Source organism: Lonchura striata, chromosome 15 (assembly GCF_046129695.1).
Source record: "Lonchura striata isolate bLonStr1 chromosome 15, bLonStr1.mat, whole genome shotgun sequence".
Classification (NCBI taxonomy): domain Eukaryota; kingdom Metazoa; phylum Chordata; class Aves; order Passeriformes; family Estrildidae; genus Lonchura; species Lonchura striata.
The window spans coordinates 14996346-15018463 of record NC_134617.1 but is presented as its reverse complement, the minus strand read 5'-3'; the positions used below and the strand labels follow the sequence as shown (position 1 = coordinate 15018463).

Below are 22118 nucleotides of genomic sequence, written 5' to 3'. Positions count from 1 at the left end.
AACATCCCCTCCACCCCAAGCAGCTCCTGCTGATCCAGTACCAACACCAGGCCAGGCTGGAAATCCACCCCAGAGCCAACTCACCTTTGGGAGCTCATTTTAGGCTTGTCCCAACAACATGAGTCTCACAGCGGTTCTTCATGGCGCATGAATATTATTTCACCAAAACAAATGGTGCTGGCACTGCTGGGTAAAACTCCAGGCAGGTCAAGGAAATATCCCCGGGAGGAGCCAAGGCTGGTTTAGCCCAGGCACCGCCAGGATTAACTGTGGGGATTTAGCAGCCAGGGCGACTCCAGCTCAGCTCATCACACCGTTCCACCACGCTCCGGCATCGTCACTGGCAAGGTCCCCACAGCCAGCAGGACCACGGAACGTGGGCCACCACCGCTGCTGGGGGGCCTGGAGGGCTGCACAGAGGGGTGGGAGAGAAATAACCAAGCTGGAAATCATGACACAAAACATGCATTCATTTTATTCACAAAAACAGCCTGGATCGCTAAAACATTACAAACAGCATTTCAATTTAATGATGGAGAGAGCTGGAGAGACGGGGGGTGAACAGAAGAGAAATATCACTTTGCGTAACTGCTTCAGCACAGGTCCTGCAATATTTGTTTTATTTTGATTTTAACTTCTGTAAGTTTACAAAAATTACTTCTAGGAGTAAACCGTTGCAATTAGGAGGATTTTCTGTACGCAGCATTTCTTGTTCTATATTAATAAACTAACAACGACTCTTTTTTTTGCCTTTTTTTTACTCTTTTTTTCCTTTTTTTGAATTCCGCCAGTTGTGTAGCAATTGTTTTCTTCCACCTTTTATACCGACCCTCTTGTGGGTTAAACTTCCAGAGGTGAATGGCGAGGAGAAGGGATACTACATCGCTTTAAACATATTCTCATTTATAAACATGAAATTGAGGCATTCTAGAAACTATCCACTCTATTGTATGATGGGAAAGAATCAAATAAAAAGTATAAATGAGGGTGCAATTAAACAACTGTGCTAAATTACAGTAGTGCTTATTAGTAACTAGATTTTAAAAGGTTACTGTAAATTTACATTCCCTACACAAGTACTGCATCTTTCACACATAAACAACATCAACACCAAAACACAGAAAGAAACTGATTGTCCATACTCTGTCTATTAAGTCTTGGTACTTTACAGATCCATTGTTTTTTTCTTTTAATTATTTTTTTGTTTTTTATTTGAAAAGCAGTTAAATGTCTGACTAGGACTCGAAGATGTTAAAACAAACGCAAAAAAAAAAAAAAAAAAGGAAAAAAAAAGAAAAAAAATATAAAAACAGGAATGAGATTTGCGAGAAAATATTTTTGGTTCTAAAGAGACACAGGTGCATCCATTCATTTCAGCCAAAAATCCCTTGCCTGAGACAACACAAGCAAGCAGTGACATTGCACTTGGATGACAGAGCTTTGGGATTCCCGTTCCTACTGGAACCATCTGAACGCGGCTCCTGTAGGAAGCATCACCTTCTGGAAAGGAAGAGACACAGGGAGGGGGACAGAAGAAGAAGGGACAAGGCGTTAGGTCGGGTCCAGCACCAGGGCTGAGCACCCACCCCTCACCCCCACCCTGGCACCCCGGTCCCCAGCCTTGGCACGCATCCAGCCCAGGCTCAGCACCCTTTGATCCCAAGATCTCCATCCCACGATGCCAGCAGGAGGGACACCGGGGTCCCCCTGCTGCCAGAGCCCTCCCTGGCCATGCACCAGCACAGCAGCCTGGCCATTGTTCCCACACCCCCATGTCCCCATGTCCCCATGGGCAGCTGGCACAGTGGCACAGCCCCTGGCCTCCCCTCTGGCCAGCGGTGAGCGCAGTGGCCGGGCCGTGGGCAGTGGGCATGGCCTGGCACAACATGGCACAACCTGGGACAACCTGGCACAGCGCCCTCACTGCCAGCCCCCACAGTCCCTGCCATGGACGGACAGACAGACACCCAGAGGACAGGAGCCCAGGCACCAGATGGGTTTAAGAGCACATCTGGATGGAAACTGGGAGCAGGAGCTGAATGGGCCTGGGGACATCAGAGCAGGAGCTGCTCAGACATGGGAATGCTCAACAAACCTTGATCCCAGCAAAGCAGCCCCAGGCACCACCAGGTACCTCAGCACCCCACAGGGAAGAGGGATGAGTCCCACCAGGCTCAACCCCACAGCCAACAAAGGGCCCAACAGACAAGGTCTCTGAGAAGCCACCTCCAGGAAAGATGGTGTGGGGCCATGCCCCAGCAGCACTGTGGTCCTCTGGAAGGAGAACCAGGGACATTTTCCATTGGGATGAGGTGGAAAGCCTGCACAATGTCCATGAGAACATGGGTGGAAGTGTGCAAGGACCACGACGTCTCTCAGTGCCAACAGCCCCCAGGCAAGGCTGGGCTGTGCCAGCCAGACACACAATCACCACAGGATCACCACACAATCACCTGAAAGGACCCTTCAGGTCCCACGTCTCCGAACAAGCAAGGGACACCAATGGGAAAGAGGCCACAGGCTGCAGTGACAGCAGACTGGCTGCCCTGAGACAAGCGGGGGCACGATACTGAGCCCGTGGCAGGGCTGGGACACCTCATGTAGCATCCAAAGAGTCAAACCAGGCACATTTTGGTCCCTAATTCCATGTAGGAGTCAGTCAGATCTCACTGGGTCCTTCTTTTGGATCAAGACAGCAACCAAGCCTCAGTGAAACAGCTGAGCAGCATCACCCCATCCCTGCAGGAGATTTCCACTTCCACAGGCACAGCCCAAACACGGGGCCTGGGCAAGGGCAGGGGCATGAAGGGCCAGAATGGGCAGGAGCTGGTGGTGCCCACCAGGCTGCTGACAGATCCCACCTGCTCCTGCTCCCAGCCCATGTTAGGGAGCAAATTGAGCTGGCGCAGTCACAAGCCACAGGCATCACCCCTTCCCCAAGGTGTCTGACACATAATCAGACATCTGGGAAGGCACAAGTGCCTGTGCCCAGCGATGCACAGGGCTGTGGCCTCCACACTGACCACAATGGATCCCACCTAGCCACTGAAAGCACAACAAGCAGGACAGAGCAGGATGGACTCTCCAACAAGGGCCACTTACCCAGACCCATCATCCCAGAGGAGAGGAAAGAGGGGAGAGGGGGCTCCTCATGGGTCTGGATGGAGATGTCTCACGAATACCTCTGCTCCTTTATTATTAAAGGAAAATGGACAACCAGCTCTAATGTGGATGTCCAGGAGAGATCCCCCTCATCCCCACAATCACAGACCTACAGAATGGTTTAGAGGAAACCTTAAAGATCCTCTCATTCCATCCCCTGCCATGGGCAGGGACACCTTCCACCAGACCAGGTTGCTCCAGGCCCCAACCAACGTGGCCTTGGACACTTCCAGGGATGGGGCAACCACAGCTGCTCTGGGCAAACTGTGCCAGGGCTTCAACACCCTCATCATAAACATTTCTACATTATGTCCAACCTAAATCTGTCCTCTTTCAGTTTAAAATGCTCACCCCTTGTCCTCCATGGCCAGAGTCTCTCTGTGAGGCTGAGATGAGGGTGACAGTGACCCTCACCGGCTCTATCTGGAGCACCAAAGCTCTTCAGCACAGCTTCTCTGGATGGAGAACAGCTCTGATGAGTCAATCCCAACTATTCATGGCCTTCGTGTGACCTCTGCAGACAAGCCCAGGGTGACCTGTGCAGGGCTGGCCAGGCTGCTGGGGCTGGCAGAGCCCAGAGGAGCCTGGTCAGCGCAGGGACGTGCTGCTGCCTGCTCCCAGCACCCGACCCCGCCGGTCTCAGAGCCCCAGGCAGCCCCAGCACAGCGGGACACCAGTGGTGACCGGTTCTTCAGGCCCTGTAGATGTGCAGATAAAGCTTAACAGCAGCTGAGGGATTTAGCCCGTTTTTTTACGCCACCATAAAGGTTTAATTCTATTTTTTTTTTACTGCGTGATTTTAGATCAATGTTTAATATAGCTGCGGCCCCTGTCTGGGCTCTCCTAGGATGTTCCTCTGGATGCCCCCCAGAGACAGGGACAATGTTACATTCTGCTCAGGCCATGTTTTCCCATTCCCCGGGACCCCTGTGACTCTAGAGGATCGGTCATCCTGGTCTCCTCCTTCCAGCCCCAACGGGGCTGGTGGAGAGACAAGAAGCCCTCCCTGTCCAGAGCCCAGATAAACCCCTGACCCTTCCTGTTCATCCTCTTTCCCCCCCGCTCTTTCCCCTGGACATCACAGAATAAAGAGCTGTAAAACCACATCGGGGTGAGAGCCTCTCTTGAATCTTTGCCCATCTCCTGATGTTCCTCCTCTCAAGGCCGCGTATCTCTGGGCTAGCCTGATAATTTAGAGGCTGAGAGGGGAGAAACATCAGGACAATGCTTCACAAAGACTGAATGATTCAGCCCCATGTGAAAGGCCACTGAATGGCCCCTTCTGTCCCAGTGTCCAGTACAGAGGTGTGATGGCACCCACCAGGACCAGCAGCCCATGGAACTCTGCATCCTGGCCCCCTCCAGACAGGTCTCCAGCACAGCACAGGTGCTGGTGGTTGCCCTACACCTGGCCCAATGTATGAGCAAGGCTGGTTGACAGGTTAGATTCAACAAGCCAGCTTTGACCCAGGTGACCTGGGACATTGGTCACGGTGTCCCTGTGCCAGCCACAATCCTGTACAACCCTTCCAACAGCGCATGGTGCAAGTGGGTGTTCTGAGAGAGGGGGTGGTCTGGCATGAACAGGGGATGGTGATGCCCTGGAGTGACCCACTCCTGCCCAGGGTCCATCCCACCAGCACGGTGGCATCTCTCTTGAGCCTCAGCACACCTGGTCATGCCCAGGGGGACGGGGTTCATCTCTGCTGGGGCCAGCTCCACCAGATGCAGAACCCTATTTCAGTGGCCTCCATTACCCAAGCAGTCATGAGATGGACAAACCCATCACAGGGGTGACTGTTCCATGGGTTCCTGGTGCTATTTATCAGCCCCAGACCCAGCACTGGGAGAAGGGAGCAACTCCCCCAGCTGCTGAGAGCTCCGAGTCTATTGACCCGCTTTAGGACTCTTTGGAAGAAATGAACTTTTTTTTTCCCTTTCTCCCTTTTTCCAGATCACTGACTCAGCAAATTAGAACAAGAATATAATTTAGCAATACAGCGGTTTTTGAAAGACACAGTCCCCCTCTCCTCATCCCCACCGCCCAAATAGATTTTTTTTCCCCTTCAGTATTCATTCAGAGCTGATGCTAATTGAAAAACGTAGAATGTGGCTAAGGGAGCAGCGGGCCTTGGTTGCATTGGGACCACCAGAGGATGGGCAAGGCCTTTGTGCCAGGATGCACCATCCAGCTGATGCCCAGGTGACTTTTTAGCCTGTCTGTCTCTCCATGGGGATGTGCTCACCAGAAGGAGGAAGCACACCAGCATGGATGATGGTGGGGTCAGCTCACAGAAAAATCAAACCTGGCTTCAACACAACACCTGGGTGTGAGGAAGAGGGAGGCTCTGCCAGAGCATGGGGCACTCCTGCCCTGCTGGCACCCAGCCCCCAGCCATGCCATGCCACCCGCCCGTGAGCCCTAAAGAGGCCCCCACAACCCACGTCACCAGACTTTCCCTGTAGTCCCACATGAATGTCACACCTCCCCAGTGGATTTGGCAAGGTGGCACCCCAACCCAATGGCTCTCCTCCAAAGCCAAGGACATCCACAAGCAGGCCATGGTGGGCAGTGACAGCCTGAGCACCTGGCTCACACCAGGGCACCTGGGCATCCCCAGCAGGAGCAGGGATGTTCCTGGCTCTGCTGGGTGCTAAAACAGGAGCACTGCCAGTGGGGACTGCAGCACTGCTGCCACAGGAAATCCAGCTGCTGCCTTATGGACTCATCCTGACCACCCCAGAGGGATGCTGGCCCAGGGACACCTGGCAGAGCCACTCCACTGGCGATGCTGTGGAATAAGCTGAGGGGTTGGGCTTTGGCTGCACTGTGGCCACAGGTTTCATCATCACCAATTACCCCAAGGTCTGCCCCAAAAAGTCATCCCCCTCCTCTGGGGCTGGCTGTTGCTCCCCATCTCTGCCACCCACTGAGGACAGGGGATGCTGTCACCAAAACCCCAGCAGAGCCCCACTGTTGCCTGTGCTTGCAAAGGGGAGAGCAAAGTCCAGCGTGCCCAGGGAGAGACCCCAGTCCTCCTCCCCACATCAATCAACCTCAGTACATAGCATGGGGTGGGACTGGGGGCACTGGGCAGAGTACACATCTCAGGCTGAGAGCTGTTAATGGAAAAGGGAAAAATAAAAAAAAGTAAGAAGTACCAGGTGTTTTATTATCTAGGGCAAGATCCAAACCCAGGAGCGCAGCCCGAGGAGGGGTTAGGGTGCCTGAGAGGGGCCGGTTACCTCCAGTGCTGCAGAAGGCTTCTTTTTGAGTTCTTCACATTTTCGGAATTTGCAAATCTGGTGGCCAGTTTTGCGATTCCTACAACTGCTGCACTGCTCGCAGTTTATCCGTCTTCGGCAGGGCGGGCACATGCCGCATCTTTTCCGTTTCTTTTTCCCCGAATTGATGGCAGATGCCAACTCATTCTGCATGGGATACTCTGCCAAGCCAGCCATATGGAGCGCGCTCTCTGCCAGAAACACGCCGGCAGGGGTCATAATGAAAAGGCCTGGGTTGATGGGAAAAGCCCCCAGGTAAGGAAAATCAGAGGGGCCGTTCATTGTCTCTGCAGCTGAGACTGCCTCCATGTCAGAGATACCAGTCCCGTGCTCGCTTGTTAGAGGAAGATGCTCCTGTACCACTCTTTTGAGCATTTCTGTCGACTGAGCAAACTGTTGGAGGGCGGTCTGTCCTTCTGAGGAGAGCTCCGACATCCGGTCTAATTTGCTCAGCATACTAGAGATGTTTTTGTGCTTTGAGGTAGAATGACTTTTATCCACAGTCGCATCGTTGCCATTAGCTAAGGGGTTGCCTTTCTCTGAATGTTCGCTTACCGAGCTGCTGCTACCAAAGGTGGAATAGTGGGAGAGTGGACGGGACTTCTTAAGACTTTTGTTCAAAGGTTCACTTATTATTCCACTTTTGTTCCTCCTCTCGGAGTTGACAGGGGGTTGAGAGTCATCTTGGTTATTTTTTTCCGTCTCTGGCTTGTTCCCAGTGTCTTGATGGGAGCCCGAATTTGACATGGTGCCCGGAGCACAACGACCAAACCAACCCCAAAATTTAAAAAAAAAAAAAAATCCAAAAACCAAAAAAAAAAAAAAAAAACCAACAAAAAACCCAAAAACCCACCCTAATGCCAAAGTGAAAGACCCCCAAAGCCCTTCTGGTAGCACTGGCCCGCCAGCCACCGGGGACGCTCAGACGGGACCGCGCATCAACGGGGCGTCTCCTCCCGCGCTGGCTGCGGAGGACTCAGGGTGCTCTCAGTGCTCAGACATACTCTGCGGCTCTGGGACACACCACGCGGCTCTGGAAGGAGAAAAGAAAAGAGAGTCAGCGCTGGCAAGAGCCAACAGGCTTTTCAAAGCGGCTCTTCCTCCCCCTGCCATGAAAATCTCAGCGCCGCGAACAAAGGAACTCCAGGGAACGGACCTCGGTGGAGATCCGTTCCGCTGCTCTCTAAAAGGGTCGCCATCCAGACAGAAGTGGGGGGTCACAGGGGAAGTCCTGGCCTGGTAGCAATGGCACTCTGATGCTTAAAGACTCTCTGTGCCCGGCTCTCCTCCCCCAGGGACAGCAGCCCCAGGGAAGTCACGGGGCTCATCTCCCGCTCCGCTCCAGCGGCGTGCGGCCCCACACCGGATGGCACTGCAGGCGCCAGCGGGATGCTCCCAGGCCAGGAGCTGGAGCTCGTGCAAGGGGTGCCTGGTTCCCACCCTGCGGCCACCCTTGTCCCCCAAGCCAAGTGCCATGGAGGCAACACCCCAGCTCCCACAGTCCCAGGGATGCTGCTCACCCAGCTCAGGCTAAGCTGCACCCCTTCTCCTCCTCCTCTTTCTCCTCCTGGACCATTGTCCCCGAGCCAGCACTGGGCAGGGGAAGGAAGCCACATGGAGAGCAGCAGTGTCCACCTTCAAGTGCCTCAGGGATCCACAGCATCCTCCTCCAAACCCCACCAACAGCTGCAGTGTTCACCCCAAATCACATAGAGAGCTGCACCAACCAATTCTCAGTCGCTTCCAGCATCCACTTCCAAATCCCATGGGCAGCCATGGTGTTCACCTCCAAATTCCCATAAGAGCTGCAATGGCCACTTCCAAATCCTGTGGACAGCCATGGCATCCACCTTCTAACCCCACGAAGGGCTGCAGTGTCCATCCCCAAACCAAACAGGGAGCTGCAGCATACGCTTCCAAGTCTCATCAGGAGCTGCAGTGCCCACCTTCAACCCCATAGGGAGCACAGCATCCACCTCCAAGCCCCACTGCTGACCTCCTGCCATGCCCCAGCATGCCCAGCACACATGCCCAGCTGCTCCAGCAGCGCCACGGGCTCAGCAGTAACAGCAAGAGCCTTCCTGGAGCGGATGCTATGCTGCTGTCCCTGGGGCGACTCCGGGGCAGCTGGGTCCAGTGTGGCTGCAAACACTTGTTGTTGTGAAATTCCTCCTCCTCCTCCCTCCCGAGCACGCACGCACACAGGCACCGCCAAGTAATCAGGCTTTAGAGGAGAAAAGCTGCAGAGCTTAATGGAGCAGGAACCCAGGTCCCCACCCCGGCGGCAGCTGGGGGAGGGTGGCACTGGGAGGAGGCCCCTCGCCACCCGATCCCTCCATCCTGGCTATCCCAGCACCTTCCTCTCCAGGGCCCAGACGGGGATGTGCAGAGCTCTGCTGAGACCCTTGCTCCTGTTGTAGGGGTGATGCAGCAGAGTGAGGGGCATCCCTGCACCCCCAAACCCCACTCCTGCTCATCCATCACCCTTCGGATCCCCTTCTCCAGCGCAGCCCCAGGAACCCCACAATAGCCCGGGAGGACCCTTTCCCACGGACAGAGCTTGGGCATCGCCGTTAAAACGCTGATGGGGGCAAAGTCCCTGTGCCAACTACCGTGGTACCGGCTGCGGAAGCAGCCCCGGTGTCTCACTCGGGTGCCAGAGCCGGCTCGCCCACGGAGAAACCCCCCCGCCCTGGCGCTGAAAACCGCTTGCTTCAGCTGCTGCGGGATTTAAGATGCAGCGCGGATCGATGCAGGGCTTGGGCTCCAGCCGGGAGCTCGCCAGGCCACGTGGGGAGGGAGGGCTGCGGCGGCAGGACGGGCTGCCCTTCCCCAGCATCCCGCCCCACGCCAGGCGGGGGGATGCTGGGCACCGCGAGGTGGGGTGCACCCCGAAGGGATGACGGGGTGCTGGGAAGATGGGCGAGCTGCTGCCATGCAGCTGAATCACTCGTCCCCTCTGCCAGGGAGGTGGGGAATCTGTCCCTGGCGACCTTAGGACGGGTCACACCTTAGTGCCGACAGCAACGGGCGCTGGGGCCGGAGCGGGGAGCGCGGCAGGAAAAGCGCCGGACGGGAGGATGTGAGATAAAGCGCCCGGCGCTGTTATCTCACGCCTGCCCGCGGCCGCCTTTCCTGCGGCCCTGCGCCTCTTCCGCCCGCCCCGCGCCGTGCGGGGAGCCGAGCGCCCGGACACACGGCCCGGGATTCGCGTGCCCGGGCTTCGCCACCCCGCCCTGCCCGCTCCCCCCGGGGCATCGGCACCGCCGTGCCGCGGGGCTGCCGGGGAGCTCCGTCAAAGCGCTGCGTCCTGCCCGTGTGGGTCTTCCCACGGCCCCGCAGCGGGCTCCCGGTGCCAGAGCGGAGGGGACACCGGCTGAAGCCACGGCGTGGTGACCATTTCCACCAGTTCCCATCTTCTCCCGCAGCCACACACACCGTCCAGCCTCCCTGGCTGGTCCCACCATGCCACAGGGTGCCAGCAGCTCTGAGCCCCCGCTCGCCGCCCCCTCGCACCGGGGCGAGCAGCGCAGCCTGGCACAGCCCCCCGGCACCCGCGGCTGCGGGACCGGGCCAGCCCGGCCCGCCCGCCCGGCTCCCCGCACCCGGAGACACCGGGCACGGCGCCGCGGCCGCGCTCGGCCCCAGCGGCGCAAGGCAGTGCCCGCGGCTGGCACGGGGCGCGGCGCCGAGCCGTGCCGAGCCGTGCCAGCGGCGCCACCGCACAATCCCGCCATTGTCCCGGCCGCCGCTTCGCCTCCGCCAGCTCCCACCATCTGCAGCCACCCGGCGCTGCCCTCCGGCCCCCGCGGCCGGACACCGCGGCCGTGCCAGCTGGGACCGCTCTGTCCCCACGCTGTCCTCGCCAGGCACCCCACGCGGGGGGCCGGGGGTACGCGTAGTTCACATAAAAGGGGGGGTCCCCCACGCTGCCACCGCGGGACCACCCAGCACAGCAGATAGCGCTGCTCCTCGCCAGCCGCTGCCCGGCCCCGTCGTTAATTGCAGCGGGGGGAGGAATTAATGATCTTAATCCCTTCTTTATGATTGACCCGAGGAAAGACGGTGAGGGCCCCCCCGTCCCGTTTCTGCCCCTTTTCCGGCCCCCATCCCTCGGGAAGGCGCCGGGCAGCGTCATCTGGGTCCCTGTCAAAGGTGCTTAGTCCGGGCCGCATTAAGGGGCACGTGATGGGCTCCCTCGCCCGGGTCTGCACGGGGCAGCTTAACAGCCTGGAGGGACGCCAGGGTTCAAGGGGACAGCACCAAGGTCGGGAGGCCCCAAGCCACAACCAGGGCTTCCCAAGCCTTTGCAGGACACTGTTCCTCCCCTGCAACCAACCCCCTGCCATGCGCAGGGTCCAAAGGCCAGGGGATCCCAGGGTGAGGGACAGCACGTGTGGAACATGTTGTCCTGAGAAGCTGTGGCTGCCCCATCTCTGGAAATGTTACAGGCCGGATTGGAGGGTTACCCAGTTACTCCAGGGTTTGGAGTAACCTGGTTTAGTGGAACATGTCCCTGCCCACAGCAGGGGGTGGAATGAGATGATCTTTAAGGACACTTCAAACCCAAACCATCCTGTGATCCTATGATTTCCATGGGTCATCCCAAAGACCTGCCTCCCACCAGCCTGGAATGCTCAGATGGGCCAAGTCAGCTGTGCTCTCCCATAACCCAGGCAGGGAAATCTGGGATGCTCCTCTACATAGGTCTTCCCCCAGTTCTCAGCAGCACACCACCCCTCACCTCCTCCACTCTGCCCCAGGGCTCCCTGAACCCCAGCACACAGGGGACTGCTCTGCAATAGTCCTGACAATGCTAAAATAAATAAAGGTTGCAAAAGGATCATCTCTGGTGGTCTGGAAAAACCCCTGCCAGCCAGGGAGACTGGCTGAGAGTCCCCCCGGTTGCAGGCACCGTTCACTGTCAGAGGGGAGCAGGAGAGGAGCTTTGCTTTTGCTAAAAAATGACAAGCTGCAAATTCCAGCTGGCTCCCCTGTGTTTTCGTTGCATGGCTGGAAAGCCATCGGCTCCCGCCGACCTAAAAAGTCTCATCTTCAAGAAAGAACTTCTGCTTTCCTTTAATTTTAAATAAATCACCCTCCTCCCAGAAAAGCCGCTGGTTGGTCAGCCGTGCACAGACACGGCGTAAAGGGAGAAGAAAGCAGCAAAGCTGAAGCCGAGCTGCTCCCGGGCTCTGGAAACAAAAGGAGAAAATCAAAATTCGCCTTTTTTCTAATCCCTGGGCGCTGGGTGGGCACTGGGGGCGGTGGCTTTGTCCGCCTGCAGCAGACGGAGGACGAGGACGGAAGGGACCCCGGCGTCTTTTCAGCCTGGAGAAAGGCTGCAATTGTCCCCTCTGCCGCGTTTTTGTCCCCACTTCCTCCCCCTCACCGTGTGGCCACCCGCCCAGCATGGCCCCCACCTCCTCCCCACCACCATCACACCATCATTCCCTGCTGATGGATGGACAGACAGACGGATGGACGGACTCAGACGTGCTAAGCACCGACCCATCACCAGCGTGTGCCCCTCTCAAAGGCATCCCAGGAAAGATGTCAGTCCAGGCAGGCTGCAACCAGAGGCACCTTTCCCTTGCAGCTCCAAAGAGGGGCTGGAGGTGGTCCCTGTGTTCCTCAGCTGCCCTGGCCAACAGTGGACAGGACCTTGAGATGGCCAGGAGCACGGGCCCATAGGTGGTGGAAGCGATGCACGGGAAGACAAGACAGCCTGGAGGCATCCTGGGATGAGACACCAGTGGGTAGGACAGCACCACGGCCCTGTAGCACTGCCACAATCCAGAAGGTCTAACAGCAACCCAGGTCAAAGGCTCAGGAGAACATGCCCCACCAGAACAAGGTTCACAGCAGCTCCGACCCCAGCACCACAAGAGCTGATTCAGCTGCCAGGTGCCCATTTCTGCAGCACACTCAAACCCGCTGCTCCCTCCACCAGGTGTTGACACAGGTCAGCTGAAACAGGCGGTGATGTCTTATCACAGCCTCACCAGCCAGATGTCCAGCAGCAGGTGAAGCAAGAGAGAATTGAATCCATGATCTCCCAAGGCTGATTACCCCTACAGGACACCCATCCATGGTGCCTGATAACCAGGTGCCTGAGGCAAAGACAAGCCTGTTATTTGCAAGCCATCATCTCTGTCAACCCAACAGCCCCAAAGCTCTGCTCTCTGCATTCATCCTTCCAAAAACTGGTCCAGCCAGAAGATCCACTCCTGGACGTACCATGGAAGTTACCATCACACACCACCTTTTCTCCTGACATCAAGAGAGGACACTCAGGCCTGGGGGAGGTTGGGGCAGTGCTGTGAATGCTCAGGCTCACCCTGGGTGGGTTAAAGACCCAGAGGTATGAGAGGTATGACAGATTGCCACATGGGCAACTCACACAGACAAGGTTCATCTCTTGTGCTCCAGAACATCCTTCGAAGGGCCAGTCATGGCAGCCACTCTGCTTGTCTCTGCTGCCGAGGTGGCACTGAGGGATGTTAAGAAGCCAACTCATGAATTAAAAGGCTATGGAAGATTAAATCCAGCATCTGGAGTTTGCCCTGGAAGCAGATGGCAAATCTTCATGGTGCACAGAGTGCCTTTCACCTGTCTCCTCACAGGCAGCCACGCGGTCCCGGAGATGTGACCCAGGAGCAACTCTGGACACAGGGTGGGCTAGGAGATGTGCTGCCAGGCACATCCTTAGGGACAGCGTGGTGAGGCCATGCCACATCCTGCTGAGCAGGCAGGAGGTGATGCCACCTCCCCAGGTGGGCTCCCTCCACCAGGGATCCATCTAGGCCGTATTTTTTTCCCACTGGTGCCGGGTTTTTCCGTGTAGCCCCATGGCTGCTGCAGGCTTCCCAATCTGCTGGCACAGCCACACCCGGATGCCTGACTCAGGCGACAGCCCAGAGCCTATCACCAATGTGCCCCGGACTGCCAAGGAGCTTATCATCCTGGAGAGGACAAGGAAGTGCCCAGGGATACCACAGCCTCCGTGCACATCCTTGAACTTCACCCTGTGGCCCTGGCACAGCTGGAGCCACCAACGCAGGGGCTGACCTGCGCCCGGGGCTGCCCCAGCTGGGAAATGTGGCTGTGTCCTGCCTCCGCGGGGTGGTGGTTACGGATTAAGGAGTCTTAAATGTCAGACGACCAGGCGCTCCCTAGAAATCCACTTATCTCCGCTGCCACTCGGAGCGGCCAGAGCCGGGCGGTTATGGAGATAACGCGATTTGAAGCGTCCACCCGAGCATTGCAGGGCTGCGGGTGCCCTGCGGACAACGCCAGGCACCTCCTCCCCTCCTCCACTCGCCCAGCTGCTGCCCAGAGAGCCGGGTGATGGCCACACTGCTCAGCCCGGGGGCTGCACCCACCTGCGGGGTGCCCCCCTCCCCAATTCCGGGGGATGAGGGAGGCTTGGCAGCCTCGGTGCTCATCCATCCCCCCCTGTGCCAAAGCTGCACCAATTCGCTGCCCAAATCCTAAAACGACTGTAACTAAAACCTACCAGATTGAGCCTGGGGAAGAGCCCCCCCCGCCTCTCCCCCCTCTCCAAATGGGATTGAACAGATCTGCTCTCGCACGAGCCCAGCTCGCAGCCAAGCAGCATCTGACATTCACGCGCCGTGGCACGGCTCTGCCGCTCGCCCACTCCCCCCGGCTTGGCATCGCCCCGGAGATGCGCCATCAATCCCAGCCCAGCAGAACACCCCCTGTCCTCTGCTAATCCCCTCCAGACCTTCCTGGAGGGACTCTCTGGCTCAACTAGTTCCCCATGTTCTGCCCACCGAGTGAGGCCCCCAAGGTGATTCAGGGCTGTGAGGTTCAGGGGACCAGGCAGAATGAGCCCAGGCATGGGGGACAGGTGGGCAGGGGCAGGCGCTGCCCAGTGGCAGATGCCAACAACAACGGGCATCCCAGCAGGACCTCCAAAGAGCCGGGGGGCTGAAGGTGGCTTTGCCCCGAGGAAACCCACACATGCCTGCCTAGGCCAAGCTAAGATGTGTGAATCACTCTGTTAACAGATGGGGCAATTACAGCGTCAATTACTTGGGGTCTGACCGACAACCAGGTCACAGAGAGACCCTTGGCATGGGCAGAGTGCAAAGAAGTTAATTAAAAACCAGGGGGAAATCTGTAGGTACAGTCGCATGGGAATGCTGGATGCCAAAGAGCCCCAAAGCCAACGGTGCCACCTTCAACGGTGTTTCAATGTACAAGCACCTCCAAGTGCCACCTTTGATGGTGCCCAGATCTATTCATGCCATCTCCAGGTGTCACCCTCAATTGTGCCTAAATCCATTAGTGCCACCTTCAAGAACAGCTCCAGCCTGGAGAGGTCTCTTTGTGCTCCCAGCTCTCTCAAAACCTCATCCCCCCACATCCCACCAGGCAGCTCCGTGGTGGCAGAGCACAAACCCAGAGCACAAATGCCAGCCCCTGTGTCACTGTCACCACCTGAGAGCACCGGGGCCAGCTCAGTGCATTGAGTTTGGCCTCTAATGGGTGGTGGGAACCTTACGGTGCTCAGTGATGAGATCCCAAACAGCCACGATCCCTGCTCCTGAGGACAACCACTTTGGAAGAACCACTTTTCCCAGCAGGAAGGCGACGGCCCCGTCGGAAAGCCGCCGGCCTTGTCGGAAAGCGGGTCCGCAGACGGCAGCTATTGACAGATGTCCAAGAGGACGGCGAATAATCCCGTCTTCCTCTGGGAGGATTCGGGTCGCCCTCGCCCTCACCGGGGGTTTATCCATTGTCTGGATCTGCCGGCGGTTGTTATTTTTGGTCAGCACCGCGTTTTGCTTGGCCTCGCTGGCAGGAGGGAAACAGGAGGAAGAGGAGAAAGGGGAGGAAGGCTGCTTGGCTAGGGCTTGGTGGGGGGGGAAGACCAGCTCAGCTTTGGGAGGGGGCAGTGAGGCACCCACAGCCCCTGGGGAGTTGAGCTGGTCTCTTCCCAGCCCCACAGCCTTGCTGAGCACAGCCAAAACTTGCCACAGCAATGGGGCTGGCACTACCCCATCCCCAGTGCTAACCAGGGGAGCTGCTTCCAGTAAGCCCAGTGGGCCAGAGAGGCTTGAGAGTTTTTGGGGTACAGGTTTTGGCAGGCAGGCAGCAGTCAGGGTTCTCTCTGTCACCAAAACCAAGTGCAGGGTGTTTTCTGAGGGACGAGCAGACCCTGTCTGCAGACCCATGCATGTCTCAGGTCCATGCAGACAAGCCAAAAAAAGCTGGGTAGCTTCAGGAAGACAGATCCCCAACCTGCCCTGACCTCCTGGGCTGTGGACTCCCATCCCTCACACCTCACCCTCAGCACTGCAGCATCCCAACAGCATCCCAGCCCTGCTGGCAGGTCCTGTCCTTCCTGGTAGCTTGGAGCTCACCAACATTGCAGGGTGCAGCTCAGCCAGCCTCTGAGATCTGCACTACAGAGGTATTTGTGAGACCCTGGAACAGGTCACCCAGAGCAGCTGTGGCTGCCCCATCCCTGGAAACGTCCAAGGCCAGGTTGGATGGGGTTTGGAGAAACCCAGGAGAGTGGAAGGTGTCCCTGCCCATGGCAGGGGTTTGGAATGAGATGAGCTTTGAGGTCCCATCCAACCCAAACCGTTCCATGATTCTGTGATTCTATCCTGCTGAGACAGGTACAAGGGGAGGCAAAGCTGGGGTAAGAGCATCCAAGAGGATGTTTCTAGGGAGAAGACACAGAAGTGCCTCAAGACTTTGCTTCTCCCCATCTCCCCAGCAGCGATGCAGGGAGCATCCCCTCAAGGCAGGGCTTGCCATCCTTCTCCAGGTCTGCCCATCACCTCCCAGTTTGCCTGCAGAGCAGGAAGACAGGATAAAGGTCCCTCCCCGCTCCGTGGGATCTTGCTCCTACAAGAGATGAAGGCATGAGCAGAGAACTGCCTCTCCCGAGCTTTCCCCACGCTCAGCACCGCTTGTCATTCAAGCAAACCCCGTGGCCTTTAAGCTGCCAAGGTACCAGAGCTGCTCTGGAATCGGAGTTCGCTCGGCTCCTGCCCTGGAGCAAGGAATCTGAAACGCTGCCACTGGAAACGAAACAGAGCATCCGTCATTTTACTTGCCAGAAATACATCCAGCCCCCAAAAAAAGAAATACTGCCTGCAAAAGAGCCAGCAACAAAGCCCTCGATTCCACCGGTGAAGCAGAGCCTGGTGTTGAGCATTTCCACTGGAATTCTGATTCTCTTCCCAGTTCAAAATCACCCAGAATAAAACCAGCAGCAGGGCCAGGTTATGGCCAGAGGGGCCAGAAGAAGGGCGCCAGGTCATAATCAGAAGCTCCCACCTAGGATGCTACAAAGAAAATCCATGGATTTGAAAAGAAAAGAGGCAGGTGGCAGAGGCAGGGCTGGAGGGATGAAAGCTCCAGAGGAGCACAGTGAAGCCCAGGCAGCCCCACCACGGGGATGTCCAGGGGACCCCACCCTGCCCACAGCATCCTGCCCGCCATCCTCCCAGGCAGGCAGGTCACCCCCAGCCAGTCCCAGTCGCATCCCCAGGAAAAGCAGCAGCGCGTTCCCAGCCAGCCCAGCCCCCAGCCCAGGCACGCCAACCCAAATATCTGCGAGAGGCGCTCCCCTCCCTGGGAACGGCGACTCGCCGCAGAGTTCACATGCCCCAGCAATGCCTGATTAAACTCCCAAACTCCAAGGGAATACCCCTGAGGCTGTCTGAAGATAAGCTAGGAGCTAGGCTGCTCTCAGGAAATGCAGGAACTGGGAAAGAGCAATCCCTTTTTTTTTTTTTTTCCTTTTAGATCCAGAATAACACAGAGCAAACCCTGTTGCTCTCTAGCTCAGACACAAGCTGAGCTCGCTGCTGTGCACCCCGAGAGCTTCCTGCTCCCTGAGACATCGCAGGTGACTGACCCCTGCTGCAAGCCAGACCCTGCTGGAGGCACTGGGGATGGCACCAGAGAGCCAGGACAGCCCCAGGCAGCACAGGCGAGCAGGCTGGAAGGGCCTGAGCAAGGGACAGAGCTGGAGCCTGGCAGAGGGGAGGGTGCTGCCCAGGCATTGGGTGCCAGAGGATGGGGACACTTGCTGCCAACACCTCCAGGACTGGGATGCTTGGCAGGTGCTCCACCAGTTTGGTTCATCTCAGGCACTGGTTTCACTGGTCCTCAGGTCTCATGCACCCCTCACTGGTTTTTTCCATTCCTTGAGCTTTTCCATGTGGGGTGGTCACAGCACCAGGCCCAGATCTCCCAGGCCATGCGCACACTCAAGGGCAGGGCAGCCAAGGAAACCATGTTAAAGCAGCACCCAAGCAAACAGGCAAATTGCAGCATCCTGGGATCAAGAGGAAGATGATGCTCCTCCCTTCTGCACCTGCTGGATCCCAGGGAGCAAGCAGCACCTCATCCTCCAGGACAGCAGAGCCACAGGCAGGGATTGTATCACCCCTGGGGATCAGGGAGCCCCACGGCTGTCCTGGCTGACGATGGGGACGCTGCAACACTGGCACCAGGGGTGCCCAAATGTCCTCAGACACAAGGTCTGCCCTCAACCAGGACCATGGCTGGGGAGACCTGCACCCATCACAGCGTGCTGTCGGGTCAGCAAACACACCTGAGGCCAGAGGACACACATGGACTGACCCAAGCCAAGCTCTCCTTCAGAGATTCCTCTTGGGTGTCTTTTTGGTTCTTAACCAAGAATCAGCCCAAATGAAAGGCATCTTCCTTCCCCCGTGCATGGTGATAGAGGATAGAAAAGCAGCACTGCTGGGCAACCTGCTGGCAAAGAGTGATTAGGAAAACTGCTCCTGGAAAATTGTTCCCAGAAAACTGTCAGGCCCATGACGGGGTGGCAGGGCAGGGAGGTGTTGTACCAAGGCCCAGCTTCTGTGTTTGATCAGATACCAGTCTGGCTGCAGGAAGCACCGGGACTGCTCTGGAACAGTCAGAGTCCCCCTGGGGTCCTGCACAGCCATGAGACCCCACCGTGGCCTTTCCATGCACGAAGGGGGTGTGGAAGGTCAGTGGATAGAGACTTCTCACCATGGCCTGCTGAAACAGAACAAGGCATGAGGGCTTTAAACTGACAGAGGGCGGGGTGGATAAGGTATTGGGGGGAAATTCCCTGTGAGGGTGGCACAGATTGCCCAGAGCACCTGTGGCTGCCCCATTCCTGGAAGTGTTCAAGGCCAGGCTGGACAGGGCTTGGAGCAAACTGGGCTGGTGCAAGGTCCCCCTGCCCATGGCAGGGGGTGGAATGAGATAGTCTCTTCTGACCCAAAGCATTTTCTGAGCCTATGGCAACTTTTAAAAAGCACAAGTGAGGTGGCATAAACTGTCAGGTCCTAAAGAACCAGGCCCAGGACATTTGGAAAGCAGAGCTGAAGTCCTGGGAAGGGGGAAGGGGTCACCATCACTATCACCAGCCACAGCATCAGTCAGGATGGGAGGACCCTCATCTGGAAGAGTTGCAGGACTCACAGTAAGAAGGAGAGGTTCACTCTATGACCTTGAGGAGAGCAGCCATGGAAAAGCCCATCTACAATCTGTCACAACACAGAGGAAGATAGGGATGGGCCACAGGACCGAGGCTAGGGAAGCTGAAGCATGAAGGAAACACTACTTGGTGGGAGCTGGAAAGGGCTTATCACACTGGAGACATGCTTTGAGGGGACTGCCTGCAGGGTGTCAGCCTGGCTGGGCTCACTGCTCCTTCCTGGCCCCAAGCTCTGAGGGGCTACACTCAGACTAGAGCTAGATGTCAGCACTTCTGCCTTCCCTCATTTCCCAGGTGGCAGGCTGGAATGACAAGCAGCAAGTTGGATGTAGCTGGTGTCTGCCACGTGGTGGTCCAGCCCTTCTCCAGCAAGCCCAGGGTGGGTTCAGGACTCCAGCCTGCTCCCAGCACCTGCCTGCCACCCTGGTGAGCCCCTGCGAGAGAACCATCCTCCCTCACCAGGAAAGGGTTTGATCCCATCAGGGCTTTCATCCCTCCTGAAACCAAACACCCATATCCCCATCTCCAGAGGGATCTTCCCACAGCACTGCCAAGCTCCTGGCATGGGAGGGAAGCTCCAGAGCACGGAGCTCCCAACCAAATGGGTTCCCACTGCCTGCTCTCAGCTTCCATGATGAACATCCTCTTCGACTTGCTGCTTCCCCAGCCTCCTCCATGCCATCCTCCTCCCTCTTCCTCATGCCAGAGGATCCTGCACCTTGCCCTCAGCAGCGTGATCCATAGAGGATGAGCCCAAGGACGGCTGAGGGATGAGCAGGGGCTGTGGGATGAGCTGGGCAAGGGAGCACCCACAGAATCCATCCCCCAACAAGCTGGAGCACCAGCAGATATGGACTTGGTGGTGGTGGATTCTATAAAAAGGAACTTATCCTTGTGTCTCGAATGAGCCCTGGAATTTTAGGGACTGTCCACAATATCTCCCTCAGTGTTCTGATGAAGCTGTTTTCATTCCATGAGCTCCACAAAGACCTGTCTGAGGAGGGAGGAGGGGGTTTCCTGCCATCACAGCTCCTGACATTTTTGACATAAGGCACTAGGTTAAGGTAGAGAAAATCCCAAGCAATTCCAGACCAGGTTCCTCTTGACCAGTGTGGCTTCCCCATCCCCATCCCAGATGGACCTACCTGCCCTCCTGGTACTTCTCTGCTGCACCCTGTGATGCTGAACCACAGCACCTGCAGAGGGAACATCCTCCTCTGAGGACTTTTCAGACAAAAAAAATGTACTTTTTCGCCCTGATGATGCATTTTAACAATGCAACAAAGCCAAGTACTGGTGCCAGGGCTGCTGCCTCACTCTCCCGGGGGAAGCAGCCAGCACCCACGCCGGGGATTCAGGATGGGCATCTCCAGAGGATGGCCAGGGGCGTCCTTGCCTCCCTGCAGCAGCGCCCCCGCTTCAGCTCAAGGGCTTTAAGCTGGAGCAGTGCAAGCCCTGCTGCAGCCCCCCGAGGTGTAAGGCTCCCTGAGCTCTTAATGGGCTTACGGAGCCCTGGGACCAGAGCGGCTCTGCCAGCGCAGCCCTGGGGACCCAGAGGCAGCCCCGGCTGGCACCCCCGGCGTGCCAGGGGCCACCTCCAGCACAGCACCGAGCGCTCAGCCTGCTCTCTCCCCATCCCAAACCCCACACACCTCCTCCTTAAGGACGTGTGTCCTCCCCAGCCCTACAGCAGACCCACTGCCCCCGGGCCATGCCCCCAGCCTGGCACCCACACCGCCCTGCCTGCACCTGCAGCCTGTGCCCCACACCTGCACCCCACTCTGGTTCCCGCTCCACTCCTCACCCCATCACAATTGTGCATCCCACATCTCACCCTAGATGTGCACCCCACATCTCACCCCACATCTCGCCCCACATCACCACACGGAGCAGCAGGAGCAGGGCACTGCCACTGGGGCAGCACCAGCTGCAGATCCTCCCCCACTCCGGGGGGTTCAGACCCCCTCAAATCCAGGCTAAGCGTGTGAGGAGCATGTGCTATGCAGCCTGGCAAGGCTGGAGGGGCCAGCACACCATCCCACACCACCCCCAGGAAATCCTGTTTTTCCAGGCTTGGATCAAGCGTAGTGGACTGGGAAAAACAGCCAGCAGGAGCAGGGCCATCCAGGGAAAATCCTACTGGAAAGGGGTAAAACCCCAATCCTACTGGAATTCGCTAAAACCCCATTCTCTACCAGCACAAGTTTTAGGGAGGCAGCCCCTGGCTGGATGCACTCTGCCAGGGAAGGCTCTGCCCTCCTCTTCATCCTGTTTTGGGGATTTGGACTTTGTACCTTTGGGTTTTTCTAGAGGGGAAATATTTTTAAAAAGCAAAAAAAAAAAAACCTCAAAACCTAAGAACGTTACTGAATCCTGTGAATTCCCTATCAGCTGCTGTACACGCACGTGGCACAGAAAAATCCTTAGCAAATTCTTGCTGGAAAATAATAAAAAAACCAGGAAAACCCACCAAAGGCTGAGCTTGCCGGACACAGCGCGCCAGGAGGGGCTGACAGAGCTGTTACGGTCTATTGGGCCAATAATCCACAAACTAAGACAGATTTATTGTACATGGCAGATCCTAACAGCTCCAAAGAAACCATCACTGTCTCCTGGCGCTTAAAATTCACTTTCTTCGGGGGGAAAAAAAAGGGCCAAAATATGGCTTTATGAGATAAGATGCGTGGTTGGACCATTCTGTGACAGGCAGAAGCCTGTGCAAACACATACACGGCTCTTTTTTTTCTTTGGTATATAAATATATAAAATATCTCCTCTTCCAAGGCAAGTGCGACTGCATTACCCGTCGGAGCGCTGTCCTTACCACCAGATTACCCAGCTTGGTTTCACCTCCCTTAGCAAGATGGATTTGCAGGGATGTTGTTTCTGCTTCGATATTACTGATCAGAAACAGGGGGAGATAAAAAATCAAGTTAATTAAAGATAAAATGAGGCCCTGCATCCATCTGGCTTGCTGGGATGGGTGAGTTTGGGTGCCCTTTCCTTGGAAGGTGTAAGGATGTGAGAAGGGAGATGCTGCAGAGGAGAGAAGGCTCTTCCCACTGGTGTGACAGTGATGGCAAGCATGGGATGGGGGGATAGTTCGATGCTGATGATGATAATAAAAATAGTAATACTAAAAAGGTAGTTCTGTTCTGGCAGACAGGACCCCAGCCAG

The 22118-nt window shown here is 56.8% G+C and overlaps 1 protein-coding gene and 1 long non-coding RNA gene across 3 annotated transcripts in view; both read right to left on the bottom strand.

Moving 5' to 3' along the window:
- Positions 1-449: 449 nt before the first annotated feature.
- CXXC5 (CXXC finger protein 5) overlaps positions 450-22118 on the bottom strand; it is a 35678-nt gene continuing 14009 nt past the window's right edge. Inside the window, exons 2-3 of one of the 2 annotated variants that reach the window (XM_021531865.2) lie at positions 6409-7480; positions 450-1500 (exon numbers count right to left, since the gene is read on the bottom strand). In XM_021531865.2, coding sequence (XP_021387540.1) covers positions 1456-1500; positions 6409-7194 — 831 coding nt within the window. In that variant the 5' untranslated portion in view covers positions 7195-7480 and the 3' untranslated portion in view covers positions 450-1455. The remainder of the gene's footprint in view (positions 1501-6408; positions 7481-22118) is intronic. The other variant, XM_021531866.2, reaches the window with a different exon arrangement.
- LOC144247148 (uncharacterized) lies at positions 11512-12184 on the bottom strand. Its single transcript, XR_013340844.1, has 2 exons — positions 12034-12184; positions 11512-11642 (listed from the first exon to the last, which is right to left on the bottom strand). It is a non-coding gene; the product is annotated as an uncharacterized LOC144247148 (long non-coding RNA).